This window comes from Urocitellus parryii, chromosome 15, assembly GCF_045843805.1.
Source record: "Urocitellus parryii isolate mUroPar1 chromosome 15, mUroPar1.hap1, whole genome shotgun sequence".
Taxonomy (NCBI): Eukaryota; Metazoa; Chordata; class Mammalia; order Rodentia; family Sciuridae; genus Urocitellus; species Urocitellus parryii.
The window spans coordinates 4,638,840-4,651,636 of NC_135545.1; the positions used below are offsets into that span (position 1 = coordinate 4,638,840).

Sequence of the window (12,797 nt, forward strand, 5' to 3'; positions counted from 1 at the left end):
AGAATTTGAGTGTCATTGTTGGAACGAAAGAAGAAGTACTTTTTTTTTCAGAAGCATATTCCATACATTGGACATAACTCATAATGTCTAATTAATTAACTACCACAGTACTGATTTCATATATGGAGGTTTTCTTTTGTTTTTCTGAGGGTTTAACATGACTGCCTCAGAATAATTTTAGAATGTCAATGACATAATCTATTACACAAGAATCAAGACTAGGTATGCCTGAAAATAGAAGTGATTGAAAAGGAGCAATGACAGCAAGAAAAAGTTCTTGGCTTCATAAAAGAGCATATATATAGTAAGGAATAAAAGTCAACCAAAATATGTAATTTTGTACATATCAGAAATATCCAATGTGCCACCAATAATTGCCCTAAAAACATCTTAAAGTTTGGAGCCGTACTTTTTTCTCTTTTATATAACTCTACATGTGCATTACCAGCCATACATTTTTCTCATGATCTCTCACCCATTAACAAGCTTTTAGCCAGAACTTTTGGCAATGTTTTCTTCCAATAAAACCTCATGAAAGTACTACCATTAATGTCTGATAGTTGAATTGGGCAACGTCTTTCTGAAATATGTATAACCTTTTAAAAAAATTCTTTTGTTCCTTCATGAATCAGCAGTGCTCCAACTTCAAATAAATCACAATCAGTCACAATCTTAACTCACATACTCTTATGTTGTCTTCATCCAACATTTTGTGGATTCCATCACAAAGTTTTTGTAAGTGAGGTTTAAAATTTCCAAAGGGATTATATAAGGCAGCCAAAAATTGACAATTTGAAAAATGATCAAAGACATTATTAACCCGTCCGTGTGACTTGGCAGTGAGGTGGCGCTAGATGATCTGGTGGAGCAGGTCTCTGCACTCATTCAGCAGCCTGGATAGCACGTTCCAGTCAAAGGTGTAATCCACCTGATGGAAACTGACCACCGTCATAGCAGGCTGGTGGACTTTCTTCTTGGACTTCTCCATCAGTGCCAGCTCGTCTGGATTAAACTGATTATTCCTGTAAAGGATGGCCAACTTGATGACTGTCTTGATGAGGTTTTTGATGATTTTCTCAGCCTCCTTCTTGTTCTGGGTGTACAACTTGGTCACTCTGTAGAGCTTGTCCAGCACCTCGCTGATCGTGTCATCAATCAATGTGGTGGCGATGGATTTGGACACCATTTTACCCAAGGTCTTCTTTTGTGCCTGAACGGCCAGGGTTTTGGAGTTAAAGACATCTGTGGCCCTCCGAGGACAGGGCGTGATGGCGCCAGATGCTGAGATGTGAGCTGGGAGGTCTGGCGATGGGGACTCCCCTAGTCGCAGCACTGCTCATGCACGCCTGTGGACCTTAACCGTATTTTATTTTTTTTTTTTTTGAGGATATTTTGAATGGGGTGGTTTTCCTCATTTCCAGTTCAGAAGATTTGTCACTGATATACAGGAATGCCTTTGATTTATGCGTGTTGATTTTATATTCTGCCACTTTGCTGAATTCATTTATGAGCTCTAGTAGTTTCCTTGTAGACCCCTTTTGTATCTTCTAGGTATAGGATCATATCATCTGCAAATAGTGATAATTTAAGTTCTTCTTTTCCTATCTTAATGCCTTTAATTTCTTTTGTCTGTCTAATTGCTCTGGCCAGTATTTGAGAACTATATTGAATAGAAGTGGTGAGAGAGGGCATCCCTGTCTTCTTCCAGATTTTAGAGGGAATGCCTTCAGTTTTTTTCCATTTAGAATGATGCTAGCCTGAGGATCTAGAGAATAGGACAATACACCAATACCAAAGTGAAATACACCAATCCCCAAAAACAAGTTCAAATATTTTCTCTGATATGTGGAAGCTATGCCTCAATCAGGGACAGGGGGCACAGAATAGAGTAGAAATTCAGTGGAATTAAGGGGAATTAAGGGGAGGGATGAGGATGGGAAAAGGAAGGGCATGGAATAAATCTGACATGAATTTTCTGTGCACATATAGGAATATATCACAAGGAAGGTCACCATCCTGTACATTAACAAAAAAATGACTTTAAAAAATAACTATGGGAACATGGCAGAGAGATCAGTAGAGGAAATGGAGTAGGAGTTAGGAGAGCTAAGAGAAAAGACAGGCACTGGGAACAGAATTAAAATAAGATATATTCCATGGTTTTGTAACGAGGTCATAATAAATTCTACTGTCATGGATCCTTCTCCAAAAAACAATGAAATATTCATCCAAAGAAATTCATAAAAATAGATAATTATAAAACATAACCCAGGCTGGAGTGGGTTTTACGCACTACTATGGCATGCCACACAGGCAGTCTCTACCCGATGTCAGCAAAAGCCAGACAGCAGGTTTTTCTGAGCATTTGAACCCAACAGTCGAATGCCCACCCACAACCCTGGCACCCTCATTATGAGAAAGGGAAAAGGCTCACCTGGGAATCCTCAGCATCCATCCTGCACACCTGCTGGCCAGTGGAGCCTGCACCTTAAAGATGGCTAAACAGGGATGTGCTTGGCTCAGTGATCAGTCTTTCCCTGAGGGCCATCATCCAGGGACACTGACTGGGCTCATAGTTACTTGAGAGGTTTTGGCTCCACGCTTCCTGCTTCTTCTGGACATCAGACCCCAGAGCTGCCTGTTAGTGAGGCTTTGAATCCACAGGCAGCCTGCTCTGGTGCCCTGGATTTGGAGGATGGGGGATTAGGGATTCCTCATCCCATCCTGATCCTCTGATAAAGACAAATCTGTTGAAAACACTTGGAATCAGGGACCCTTGGCAGAAAAAATACAATGATGGGGACTGTCCCCCACAGACTGAGAATCTAAAGACAAATTAGGGGAAGAGATACTGCACAAAGAAGGAATTGGAGTTTTCTGTCTTGAAAAGCTGAGCAAAGGGCGTCAGGGACATTCAGTGCTAGACCTGCAGGAGGAGAGAGGCTCAGGCTCAGCAGAGGCATAAAGGAGAGTGGGGGACTCAAGGCCCAGCTTCCTGAGGGATCGGGCTTTTCTGATGTCCCTCTCTTTCTAGCAGCTGGTCCAGCTCTCCTGTATCTCCTCAAATTTTGCAAATATCACGCCAAGCTCTGGCTCCTGACCACGTCATCACACAGAGGCTGGTTCTCACAGGCCTTGGGGACAGGAGGCTGCATGCCAGGGAGGCACCTGGCCACGTAATCCTCACAATAACACCTATTCATCTGTCTGGTCTCTAGTGTGGCCAGACCCTGAGTCCACCATGTTCCTGGGAATTTTTAAACAGCTTATTGATGAGAGAGGCAAGACAGACACTCTTCACCAAGGGGTGATTGATCACAGATGGAGCACAGCCCAGGGGCCCTGATCATCCTTTCCAGGGGTCACTGTGGCAGGCTGCTGGGAGCCCCCCTCTCCAGGATCTCCTTGTAGTCCATCCTCTCTCATACGTCTGAAGGTTGAAGTTAACCCTGAGCATTGCACATGCCTGTGCTAGATATTCTGCTTTTACTCCGCACAGCTGCTGCTTACTCTGGGCTGCTGACTTCTGCACCCGGGCCACACATGCTCACTGCTGCTGTACCACAGAGCAGTGGTGCTGCATGAAGTCATGGTTTAGCAGCTCATCTCTGGGAATCTCCAGGCTGCACTGGCTCCTTCAAGACTCCATGAAATATGCTGAATAAAATCTGAAAATATGAGTGGACAGGGGTTACACCATAACCCAGGTGTCATCACTGAAACCCAGGTCCTTCCAAGTGCTGGGGACAGGTTTTCTGTTCATAAGGCTTCAGCCCCTCATGCCCCCACTCAGTGCCCCTCTGCAGATGCTCCAAGTGACCCATCCTGTTGGCTACTCTCCAACTGAGTCTTCCTTCCTAGTGACAAGCTCCATGGCCAAGGGATGGTTGTGATGACACCATCAGATGTCACAATCATGAGCATTTGCTCTGGTGTGGTCTGTACTCTCCATACCCCAGCCTGCCTGGAGCTGAGGCCACAGGACCACAGGATAGGCCCTGTTCCAGGCCCCAGGCTCCCCCCACCAGAGAAGAGATGGAGAAGGAGAGGAAAGAAGACAGAGTTAGCAAGACTTAGCCTCAAACACTGAGAGAAGCCTGGAGTCCAGTGCGACTCAGAATTCTCTGTCCTTCATAGGTCACACCTCAATATTTTCTTAACCTTCCATATGACACCCTCTCAAGCCCCAAGGACCATGCAAAATCAATAGACTCTCTCAAATGCCTCAACAATTATTAAGAAGTCACTAACAAGGAACTCATAATTGTCTTGGTAATTAGCAAGTGTGGAGAAAGTTTTTCAGCCTGGTCCTGGGCTCCCCAGGCCTGCACTGTCATTGCCTCTCCAGGTGAAGTGATAATTGCAGCCCTGAGGGGAATTGAGGTCACAGGAGCACAGACCTTTATCTCAGGGCACAGTTCCCTCCCTCCCTCCATGCTGCTGTCAGGACCTCACACTGAGCCCAGCACCTTGCACACAGGAAGCATGGTGAGTAGTTTCTGCTTTTTATTTTTTGTCATAGAGGCAACGTGTGTAAAGGGGTAACTTTGAGAAAGTGCTCAGTTCTGGAAAGGATTTGGGGATGAAACACATCTAGTGCCAATAGAGACCAGGGAGAGGAACATTTGTTTGTTGTGTGCTGTGTTAGTAAAGGAGTCATGTGGCTGAACTGTTGCCAATTGATTTTGGTTCCCAATGTTATTTAATAAAAGAATCCACTGAGGATATTTCTAGGTGAATAATACCATTGATAGTGAATTCTGATTTGGAAGGGGCTTAAGGACAACTACTTTGCTCTTCACATTACTTTAGGCAGACCTTAGGATACATTTTGACTGCTACGATGGCTGTGTGTGTAATGTCTTCATGCCTATAGTAAAGAAAGACTGAATCCATTTGGATCACCCCACTTGGGGCTGTTCTGGAATAAAAGATGTTCTTTTCCAGCTGTACATTCCAATCACCTATGGGAGACAGGAACCGTGTCTCCTCTGAATGCCTGTGCTATGGTGGCTGAGATGAGACTCTCTCCCTGCTGTTCACACAGAGAAGGTAACATTATAGTGATGAGAGATGGTCAGTGTTGTCAGAACCAAATGAATCTGTGATTTCCCATGGCTGAATAATATCCCAACATTAATCACAAACTCATGACATTTTCCTTTGTTTTATTCAGCACTGAACTCACATGCTCCAGCTTCTACTGACATACCTCTTATATAGAAGTGTCCTCCACAAATCCTGCTTCATTACTGACAGTTTCACTAATGTAGCTCTCAGGGAAGAGAAACTTTCAGCCTTAAATCAGCGAGGACTTCATTTCTACCATGAACTACTTTCTCAGGTATCAGTACATCATTTTTCATAGTTTATGAGCCAAGTAATATTTTTGAATAATTTCTTTATAGATTTCAGTAGGTTTTTATTCCAGGAATGACAACAAATGGATATTTCTGCTGTGGAACTGTTTAGAGGGGATTTTCTTCCATTCATTTATCTTAAATAATAAAAGCACAGCATTTTGTAACGTCTATTTTGATTTCTCAAAATTTTTCCTCCTCGTTTGTTTTTCACATTTTATTAGTATATTATAGTTACACATAATACTGGGGCTCACTATGACATAACTATGCATGCTCAGCATATAATTAGCTCCACTGAAGTCCTCACTGCTTTCCTGTACCTCACCTCCTCCCTCTCCCTCTTCCCGTGTGGATTTCAAACTTGGGTCAGTCTTACATTCATTAAAAGTAGAGACGGGGCAATTTTGTGGGACAGCATGTGCATTTGTCAGTTTGGAATTGCTGGCACAGAGTTTTATATCTGATCCAGGAAGTGGACACCACCAGTTTTGCCACCTTTGCACCAATTTTAGTACCCATTGTCAGTTCACGAGATCCCTGGCCTATCTTCATCCTTCCCAATTGTGGTGCTTCCTACCATTTTATTTTAGATTCTAGTTGGCTTGTTCGTATACTGGGGAGTGGCTTCAATAAAAACACTGAACTTCCTCCCCATGTTTACTATTCATTGAATTAAGCCTTTTCTTTCTTAAGTACCTTTTGGAAAGGTTTGCCGATTTTTAATCTATTATGCAATTTGTAAGACTGTTAGCATTGGCTACAACAAACTCAGTCACTCTGGGTATGTATGGCATCTAATAAAAGTTAATTTAATTTAATTTACCTTAACTTCTCATTTCAACAATATGTTTGATGTCTTTGGTTTTTTTTGTTGTTGTTTGTTTCTGTTACTTTATTTTTTTAATTTTTTAAAAATTTTTTTATTGGTTGTTCACAACATTACAAAGCTCTTGACATATCATATTTCATACATTAGATTGAAGTGGGTTATGAACTCCCAATTTTACCCCAAATGCAGATTGCAGAATCACGTCGGATACACATCCACAATTTTACATAATGCCCTATTAGTAATTGTATTCTGCTACCTTTCCTATCCCCTACTATCCCATCTTTGTGTTTTTTAATAAACATTTTCTTACTTAAGACCTCAGAAACATTCCTTTTGTTATTATAAAAGGTCCATTGCTTACTTTAAAGTTTAGCTCAGAAATTCTCTGAGATCTGATTTGTTGTATGGAGACAATGTTGATTGAAGTTCCTTTTCCAATTGAATAGCAAATATTAGTTCATTCTGAAACATAAAATGCTCAATTCTTTCTATGACTTTGCTTTCACTTTTTATTGCTCCTCCCAGGTTAGCGTCACCTGATCATCAAGGCTCAGTTTTCTAGAAAGCACACTGTCAATTCTCCCCAGTAACTTTTGCACCTTGAGGTTTTTGAAATCCTGCCGTTGTATGCAATGAAAGCTGCTCTTGGTGTCAAAAAGTTATTTTAAGAAGGGAATCTCATTATATTGCTCAGTCTGGCTTGAAATTTCTGTGCTGTAGTGATTCTCCTGCCTCAGCTTTGCAGTTAGCAAGTAGATACAGGTGCTCACAATGGTGCTTGGTACAGGTTTTGTAAATGAGTCATTTTGCTCAGAGGAATGACTGTTGCCATAATGTAAAGGACGATGTGCTGAATGACAATATGACCTCCTGGAATGTGGCAATAGGACTGATGTTCTTAACACAGGTTGCTGTTGGAATTCTGGGAAATTTCTCTCTGTTTTATTATTATTTAGTCCTTTCCTACAATGACTGTACTTTAAAGTCCACAGATATGATTCTCAAGCACCTAATTATAGCCAACTCCTTGGTCATTCTCTCTAAAGGAATTCCCCAGACAATCACAGCTTTTGGTTTGAAGCATTTCTTCAGTGATTTTGGATGCAAACTTATTTTGTACATTCAGCGAGTGGGCAGGAGTGTGTCCATTTTCATCACCTGCCTCTTGAGCATCTTCCAGAACATCACCATCAGCCCCATGAACCTCTGTTGGAAGGATCTCAAAGGAAGAGCTCCCAAGTACATTGGCTTCTCCATTTCCCTCTGCTGGATCCTGTACATGGTGGTGAATATCATTTTTCCTCTCTATATGCTCAGCAAATGGAGTAGTGAAAACCTGACAGAGAAAAGAGACTTTGGGTACTGTTCTTCTGCAGGTCGTGACAAAATAACCAACTTGTTATATGCAGCCTTATTTGCATTTCCTGAGGTTTTCTTTTCCATGCTAATGATCTGGTCCAGTGGCTCCATGGTTCTCCTTCTGTACAGGCACAAACAGAGGGTTCAGCACATTCACAGCATCAAAGTTTCCCCCAGAACATCCCCAGAGTCCAGAGCCACCCAGAGAATCCTTGTCCTTGTGGGCACCTTTGTGACTTTCCACACCCTCTCCTCCCTATTGAACGTTCATATTGGTCTATTTTCCATCCCCACAGGGTGGCTGGTGGACACCAATGACCTAATAGCAGTGTGTTTCCCCACTGTCAGCCCCTTTATTCTCATGAGCCGTGAGTCCACTGTATCCACTTTATCCAGGCTCTGTTTCATCTGCATAAAGAATACAAAGTCCTGCTGGGTGCTGTGGCATGTGCATGAAACCCCAGGAACTCAGGGAACTGAGGCAAGAGCAACCCAACTTAAAGGCCAGCCTCAGCAAGTTAGTAAGACCCTGTCTCAAAAATGAGAAAGAAAAGGGCTGGAGATGAAGCTCAGTGGTAAAGCACCCAGGGTTCAGTCCCCAGCATCAGAATACAAGTCAAACGTTGCCCCATTGTATCATAAGTACGTGATTGCATGTTTTCACATCATGTTCACTAGCCATCCTAGTTCCTGTTGGGCAAATGGAATGGATCAATCCCCAGTCCTTCCAGGTCATTTGAATCAAGTGCTTTTCTCCTGGAAATTTGGCCTGGAGCAAATGCAGTGAATAAATGAGTGTGGACCTTGTGGGAGGATAATTCTCCTTAGCATCGCCAGTAAGTTCATAACTCACAGAAACTTTTTGTTCCAAATTGTCTTTTGTTGGGTTCCTGTGAAAACAGAGCTTGTGAAGACAGATTCAGCATTAGCTATTGGAATAAAGAGAGAACTCTTTACTGCACAGTGAAATAAAGATAATGTCTCTCTCCAGTGCAAGGAACAAGGCAGGTGTGTTAGCAGTTCTCCTTACAATATTTGTCTCCCTACATGCAGGGATCTTGTGATGTGATGCAAACTCCTTTTCTGTTCAGCTTCCAGCTGGGCCACCCCACACACCCAGACTGAAGTTGGCAGGAGAGAGGAAGGCTGGTGGGAGCACAGTGCTCCTGCTGCCTGTGGTGCTACAAGGAAGGAAGCCCTGGGTTCTATCTAGGAAGCGCACGTCTTCTGCTGTCTTCTGCTGGGATCTGTTCAAGGGTTGCAGTGTAATCTCACACTTTCACATTTTGTGAAAACACCCGCAGCTGTCTTTCAAAACAGGAGGATAGAAGGGCATGTCTTACTTACGCTTTTAAAAATAGCACTTACATCTTTGTGAATCAGAATACATTCATCAGTTTTCCCTAGGTTGTAGTCTTAGGAGATTTGATTCCTCTATAAACAGTGCAGTTGCTGGTGTAGGCAGGGTTGTGAGATGTGTCACAGCAGGTCCCACAGGTGGAGACCTGCAAAGGGGAGGGGAAGATACATGAGGCTTCCTGGGTGACAGCATCCTGGAGGGACTTTGGTAAAAAGCAATTATTATAGGAACATTTATTGATATACACTCCATGACCTAGTAACTCTGTCCCTGCCTGTCACCCATGTGATATCTTCTGAGAAGGCCACATGAGTCACTGAGGTTTTTCTGTTGAAAGTGGACTCTTTGGGGAATGTTTGAAAGAGCTTGAGTTTTAAGGCTTCGCTTATTTAAGGCAAAGTCTAATTTTATGGAAAAGTTGAGTTGGGTACAGAGGGGATTCTGATAGGGCAAACCCCTCAGTATTGTGGTAAGTTCCTAGGGAAATGTCAATATTTAGAAGGTAGGGAAGTGGGGTGGTAAATGTTGGGTTTCCAAGAAGTGAAAGTAGCCCCAACAGCAGTGTCTTTACCTGTGTAATAAACAGACTCTTCCTAACAAGGACCTTTCATGTGATGAGAACAGGGATGAAATAAAGGGAGGCCCCAGGATGAGGAGAGAGGTGGAGCTGGCCCTGCACATCCTGGGGAATGCTCGCTCTGGAACCTGCCTGGAGGCTTGCCGAGAGGCCCAGGCCTCACCTTCCTCCAGTGGCTGCCTCAGCACTCCCTCACCTGTGAGCCCTGGTACTCAAGGGCATTTACTAAAAACACCCAGGGCCACTGTTAACAGTGATGTGTTGAGAGAGGGACAGAGCACGGCTGTGTGATGGACAAGAGTGAGCACAGGGCACAGGGAAATGGATGAAAGACATGAGAAGGTGAAGCAGAGAGCCTGGAGGGCCAGGTCTAAAGATGATGGAGGGGAGAGAGGGGGAAAGGCAGAAGCATGTCACGTGTTGCTCCAAGGTTAAGGCCAATGCCAGGCTATGACTACAAAGGGAAGAGTGGGCCAGGAAGGCACAGGCATAAACCCACTGGGGTCCACGTGGGTGGATGGCAAGGTGACAGGAACAAGGGTGTGATGGCAACACAAGACATTGGCAATGGGGGCCAATGGTCAGTGGGAAGCATGTGGAGACCTGCTGTGGGCAAAGATCAGGAGAGGAGGAGCCCACCTTGGTGGACAGTGACTGAGGTGGATCCAGAGTGTAAGCAAAGGAGATGCAGCCTGGGGAGGGGACAGACATGGGGAGGGAGGAAGGATGTGCACAGGAAGGGAGGGAGCCTGAGGGTGGGGCCCCTGGTTGTGAGTGCACTGAAGCACCCAGGAGCAAGGGGCAGGGCTGCAGGGTGGTGGATGGTGGTCAGGGGCAGCATGCACTTCACAGAGGAGCGGAGGTGCCTGGAGGTTGAGCACTGTGGATTTGAGGGTGTTAGGCAGAGGCCACAAGGAACAGGCTGACACTAGATTTGGGAGTGGATACAGAGAAGGGGAAGGAAGACAGGTGACAGAGTTTGCAGGAGCCACTGAAGGCAAGGATGATTGTGGTCAGACTGTGGTCCCTGGAACAGGGAAAAAAGGTTTCTGTTTTGTCCTGGTTTTTGTGGTTGTGGTTGTTTCTTTGTTTTCAAAAAGGTTACAGAATGTGGGTCCAGGGAATATATATTAGAAAGGGTGGGAGGAAGTGAAGGACAATGAAGGCTTATGGATTTCTAAAGGTCACAGCAATGGAGGGATGGAGGATGTAGCCAGACGTGTAGGGAAGTGAACCTCAAGGGTCTCCTTTCCTCCCAGAGCCTGACTCTTCAGCACACACTGTTCACTTTAGCTTGGCACCTGTTGCATACATTGTGGTCCAGCAGACATCCAGGGCAGAGGAGAAGCTTCCAATAGCTCAGGCGTCTGGACAGATACCAGAAGATGCTTTCAGGATACTCCAGGCCTGACTCCTGCTGCAAAGGCTATTTTGAAAATGGTGCTAAAAAAAGCTATTGTTCATCTGGTACTACCCAACTTTCCAGAATTTAAAAAAAAAAACCCTTCTGCTAAAAAATATCAAAACACTATGAAAAACAGCTTTGAAAGTCGAAAGCTTCCAGATTATAAGAGAACCACTAGGATATTACAGTTTATGTCTTAAAATCTAGTTTTGAATTTTTATCTTTAGTATTTTTTCATGGAAAAATAAATTTCATGCATTTTGAATTGAGGCATCCTGCACTTGTTTTTCTCTTGTTTTCTGATAAATGTCAATTAAAAAAAATAAGTAATATGTGAATGTCTAATTCAGATTGTTTGGGTAGTTCTAAGTGGGTGCTATGATGCAGAAGCAGCATTTTGAATAATTTTTCAAGTCATACTGTCCAGATACAGTGATTCAGTTTTGTACCAGCTGTGATGTGCTTACCTTGTGGTTGATGGCAAGGAAACTTCCACACAATGCCCATATTTGGGTATTTTCCAATCAGGCTAAACATACCTCTTTCACAGTATATTTTTTTACATTTATTTTTTCTCTCCACTTTGCATTGATTTCTTTTTGTACAGGGTGTCATTGTTTGTCAGCATGTGGACACTCAATTTCCCCTCGACCATCAGTTTAAAAAGTTGTCCTTTGTCCAGTGTAACTTCTTAGCACTGCTGTGGAAGGTCAGTTAGTTGGCTATGGAGACCTGGGCCCACTTCTGGGCTCTCTTTTCTGGCCCACTGGTCTGTGTGTCTGACTTTATGCCAACACCTGGCTGTACTGATTCCTACAGCTTTGCAGTGTATTTTAAAGTCAGGTTGCATCATACCATCTGCTTTGTTCTTTTTACTCAAGATTGCTTTGGGTATTCTGGTACTTTCAGGGTTCAAATAATTTTTTAAATTATTTTTAATAGTTATGTGAAGTCCAATGGATATTTTCATAGAGATTGAATTGTATCTATAGATCACTCAAAATATCGTGGATACCTTAACTAAATTCATTTTTCTAATCTATGTATATCAGAAGTCGTTCCACAAATTGTGTTTTCTTTAATTTATTTTTTAAAATCCGTGTTTTAAAGTTTTCAATTCTTGGGTCAAATTTATTTGAGACAATTTTTATAGCTATTGGAATGATATTGCTTTCTTGATTTCCATTTCATATAATTTGCTACTCAGTTTTGTGTGTTGATTTACATGCAGAAACTAAAATTGTTTATTAGCTCTAGTAGATTTTCAGAGTCTTTTGGTTTTCCAATATGTAAAATCGTCTCATGTGCAAACACTGGCAGTTTGACTTTCTCTTGCCCAATTCAACTGCTCTGTAATTCTTTGTTTTGCTCAGGTTAGTCATAGCGGCAGCACCACTTCTTGCTACCAATTTCTGTTTTAGTCAGATTTTTATTGCTGAGACCAAATACCCACAAAGAACAACCTAGAGGAGGAAAAGTTCATTTTGGCTCATGGATCTCAGGTCTCAGTCCACAGGAGGCTGGCTCCATTGCTGTGGGCTCAGGGGGAAGCAGAACACATGGGGAAGAGTGGGGTAGAGGGGAGCTGCTTCTCTCATTGTAGCAAGGAAGCAGAGGGACAGGGAGAGAGGGAGGGGCCACAGGGAAGGTGAATCAAGAATGAATTCCTTAGTAGTAATAAATTAGATAATTCTGCATTCTGCCATTGGCTGCAGAACAAATTGACATTGAAGAATGTTTCAAAGAAATGCTCCCAATTAAAGAGGATGCAGTGGTGGCACTTCTTCTAAAACTATAGCCTCCTTCTCTCCAGACAATAAAGACCACTATTCCTCCATGACACGTGTTCACATGGAAATGTGTTAAGCTTGGAGTAAGAACAGAGCTCAGGTAATAAGCTA

The 12,797-nt window shown here is 43.1% G+C and overlaps 1 protein-coding gene and 1 pseudogene across 1 annotated transcript; one reads left to right on the forward strand and one right to left on the reverse strand.

The window, feature by feature from the left end:
• Nucleotides 1-664: 664 nt before the first annotated feature.
• On the reverse strand, nucleotides 665-1,243 carry LOC144250480 (tumor necrosis factor alpha-induced protein 8 pseudogene; annotated as a pseudogene).
• A 5,814-nt stretch (nucleotides 1,244-7,057) lies between these two features.
• On the forward strand, nucleotides 7,058-9,782 carry LOC113177374 (vomeronasal type-1 receptor 4-like). The gene is made up of 2 exons (XM_077793315.1): nucleotides 7,058-8,035; nucleotides 9,501-9,782. The coding sequence occupies exons 1-2, from the start codon at nucleotides 7,058-7,060 to the stop codon at nucleotides 9,780-9,782; spliced, it is 1,260 nt and encodes a 419-aa protein (XP_077649441.1).
• The last annotated feature ends 3,015 nt before the right edge of the window (nucleotides 9,783-12,797 follow it).

What these genes read in the sequence shown, in the direction of transcription:
- LOC113177374 (XM_077793315.1), top strand. Translation starts at nt 7,058, where the DNA reads ATGACCTCCTGGAATGTGGCAATAGGACTGATGTTCTTAACACAGGTT. An exon ending in CAGGAACTCAGGGAACTGAG is followed by an intron (nt 8,036 to 9,500) that starts GCAAGAGCAACC and finishes TGTAATAAACAG; the next exon opens with ACTCTTCCTAACAAGGACCT.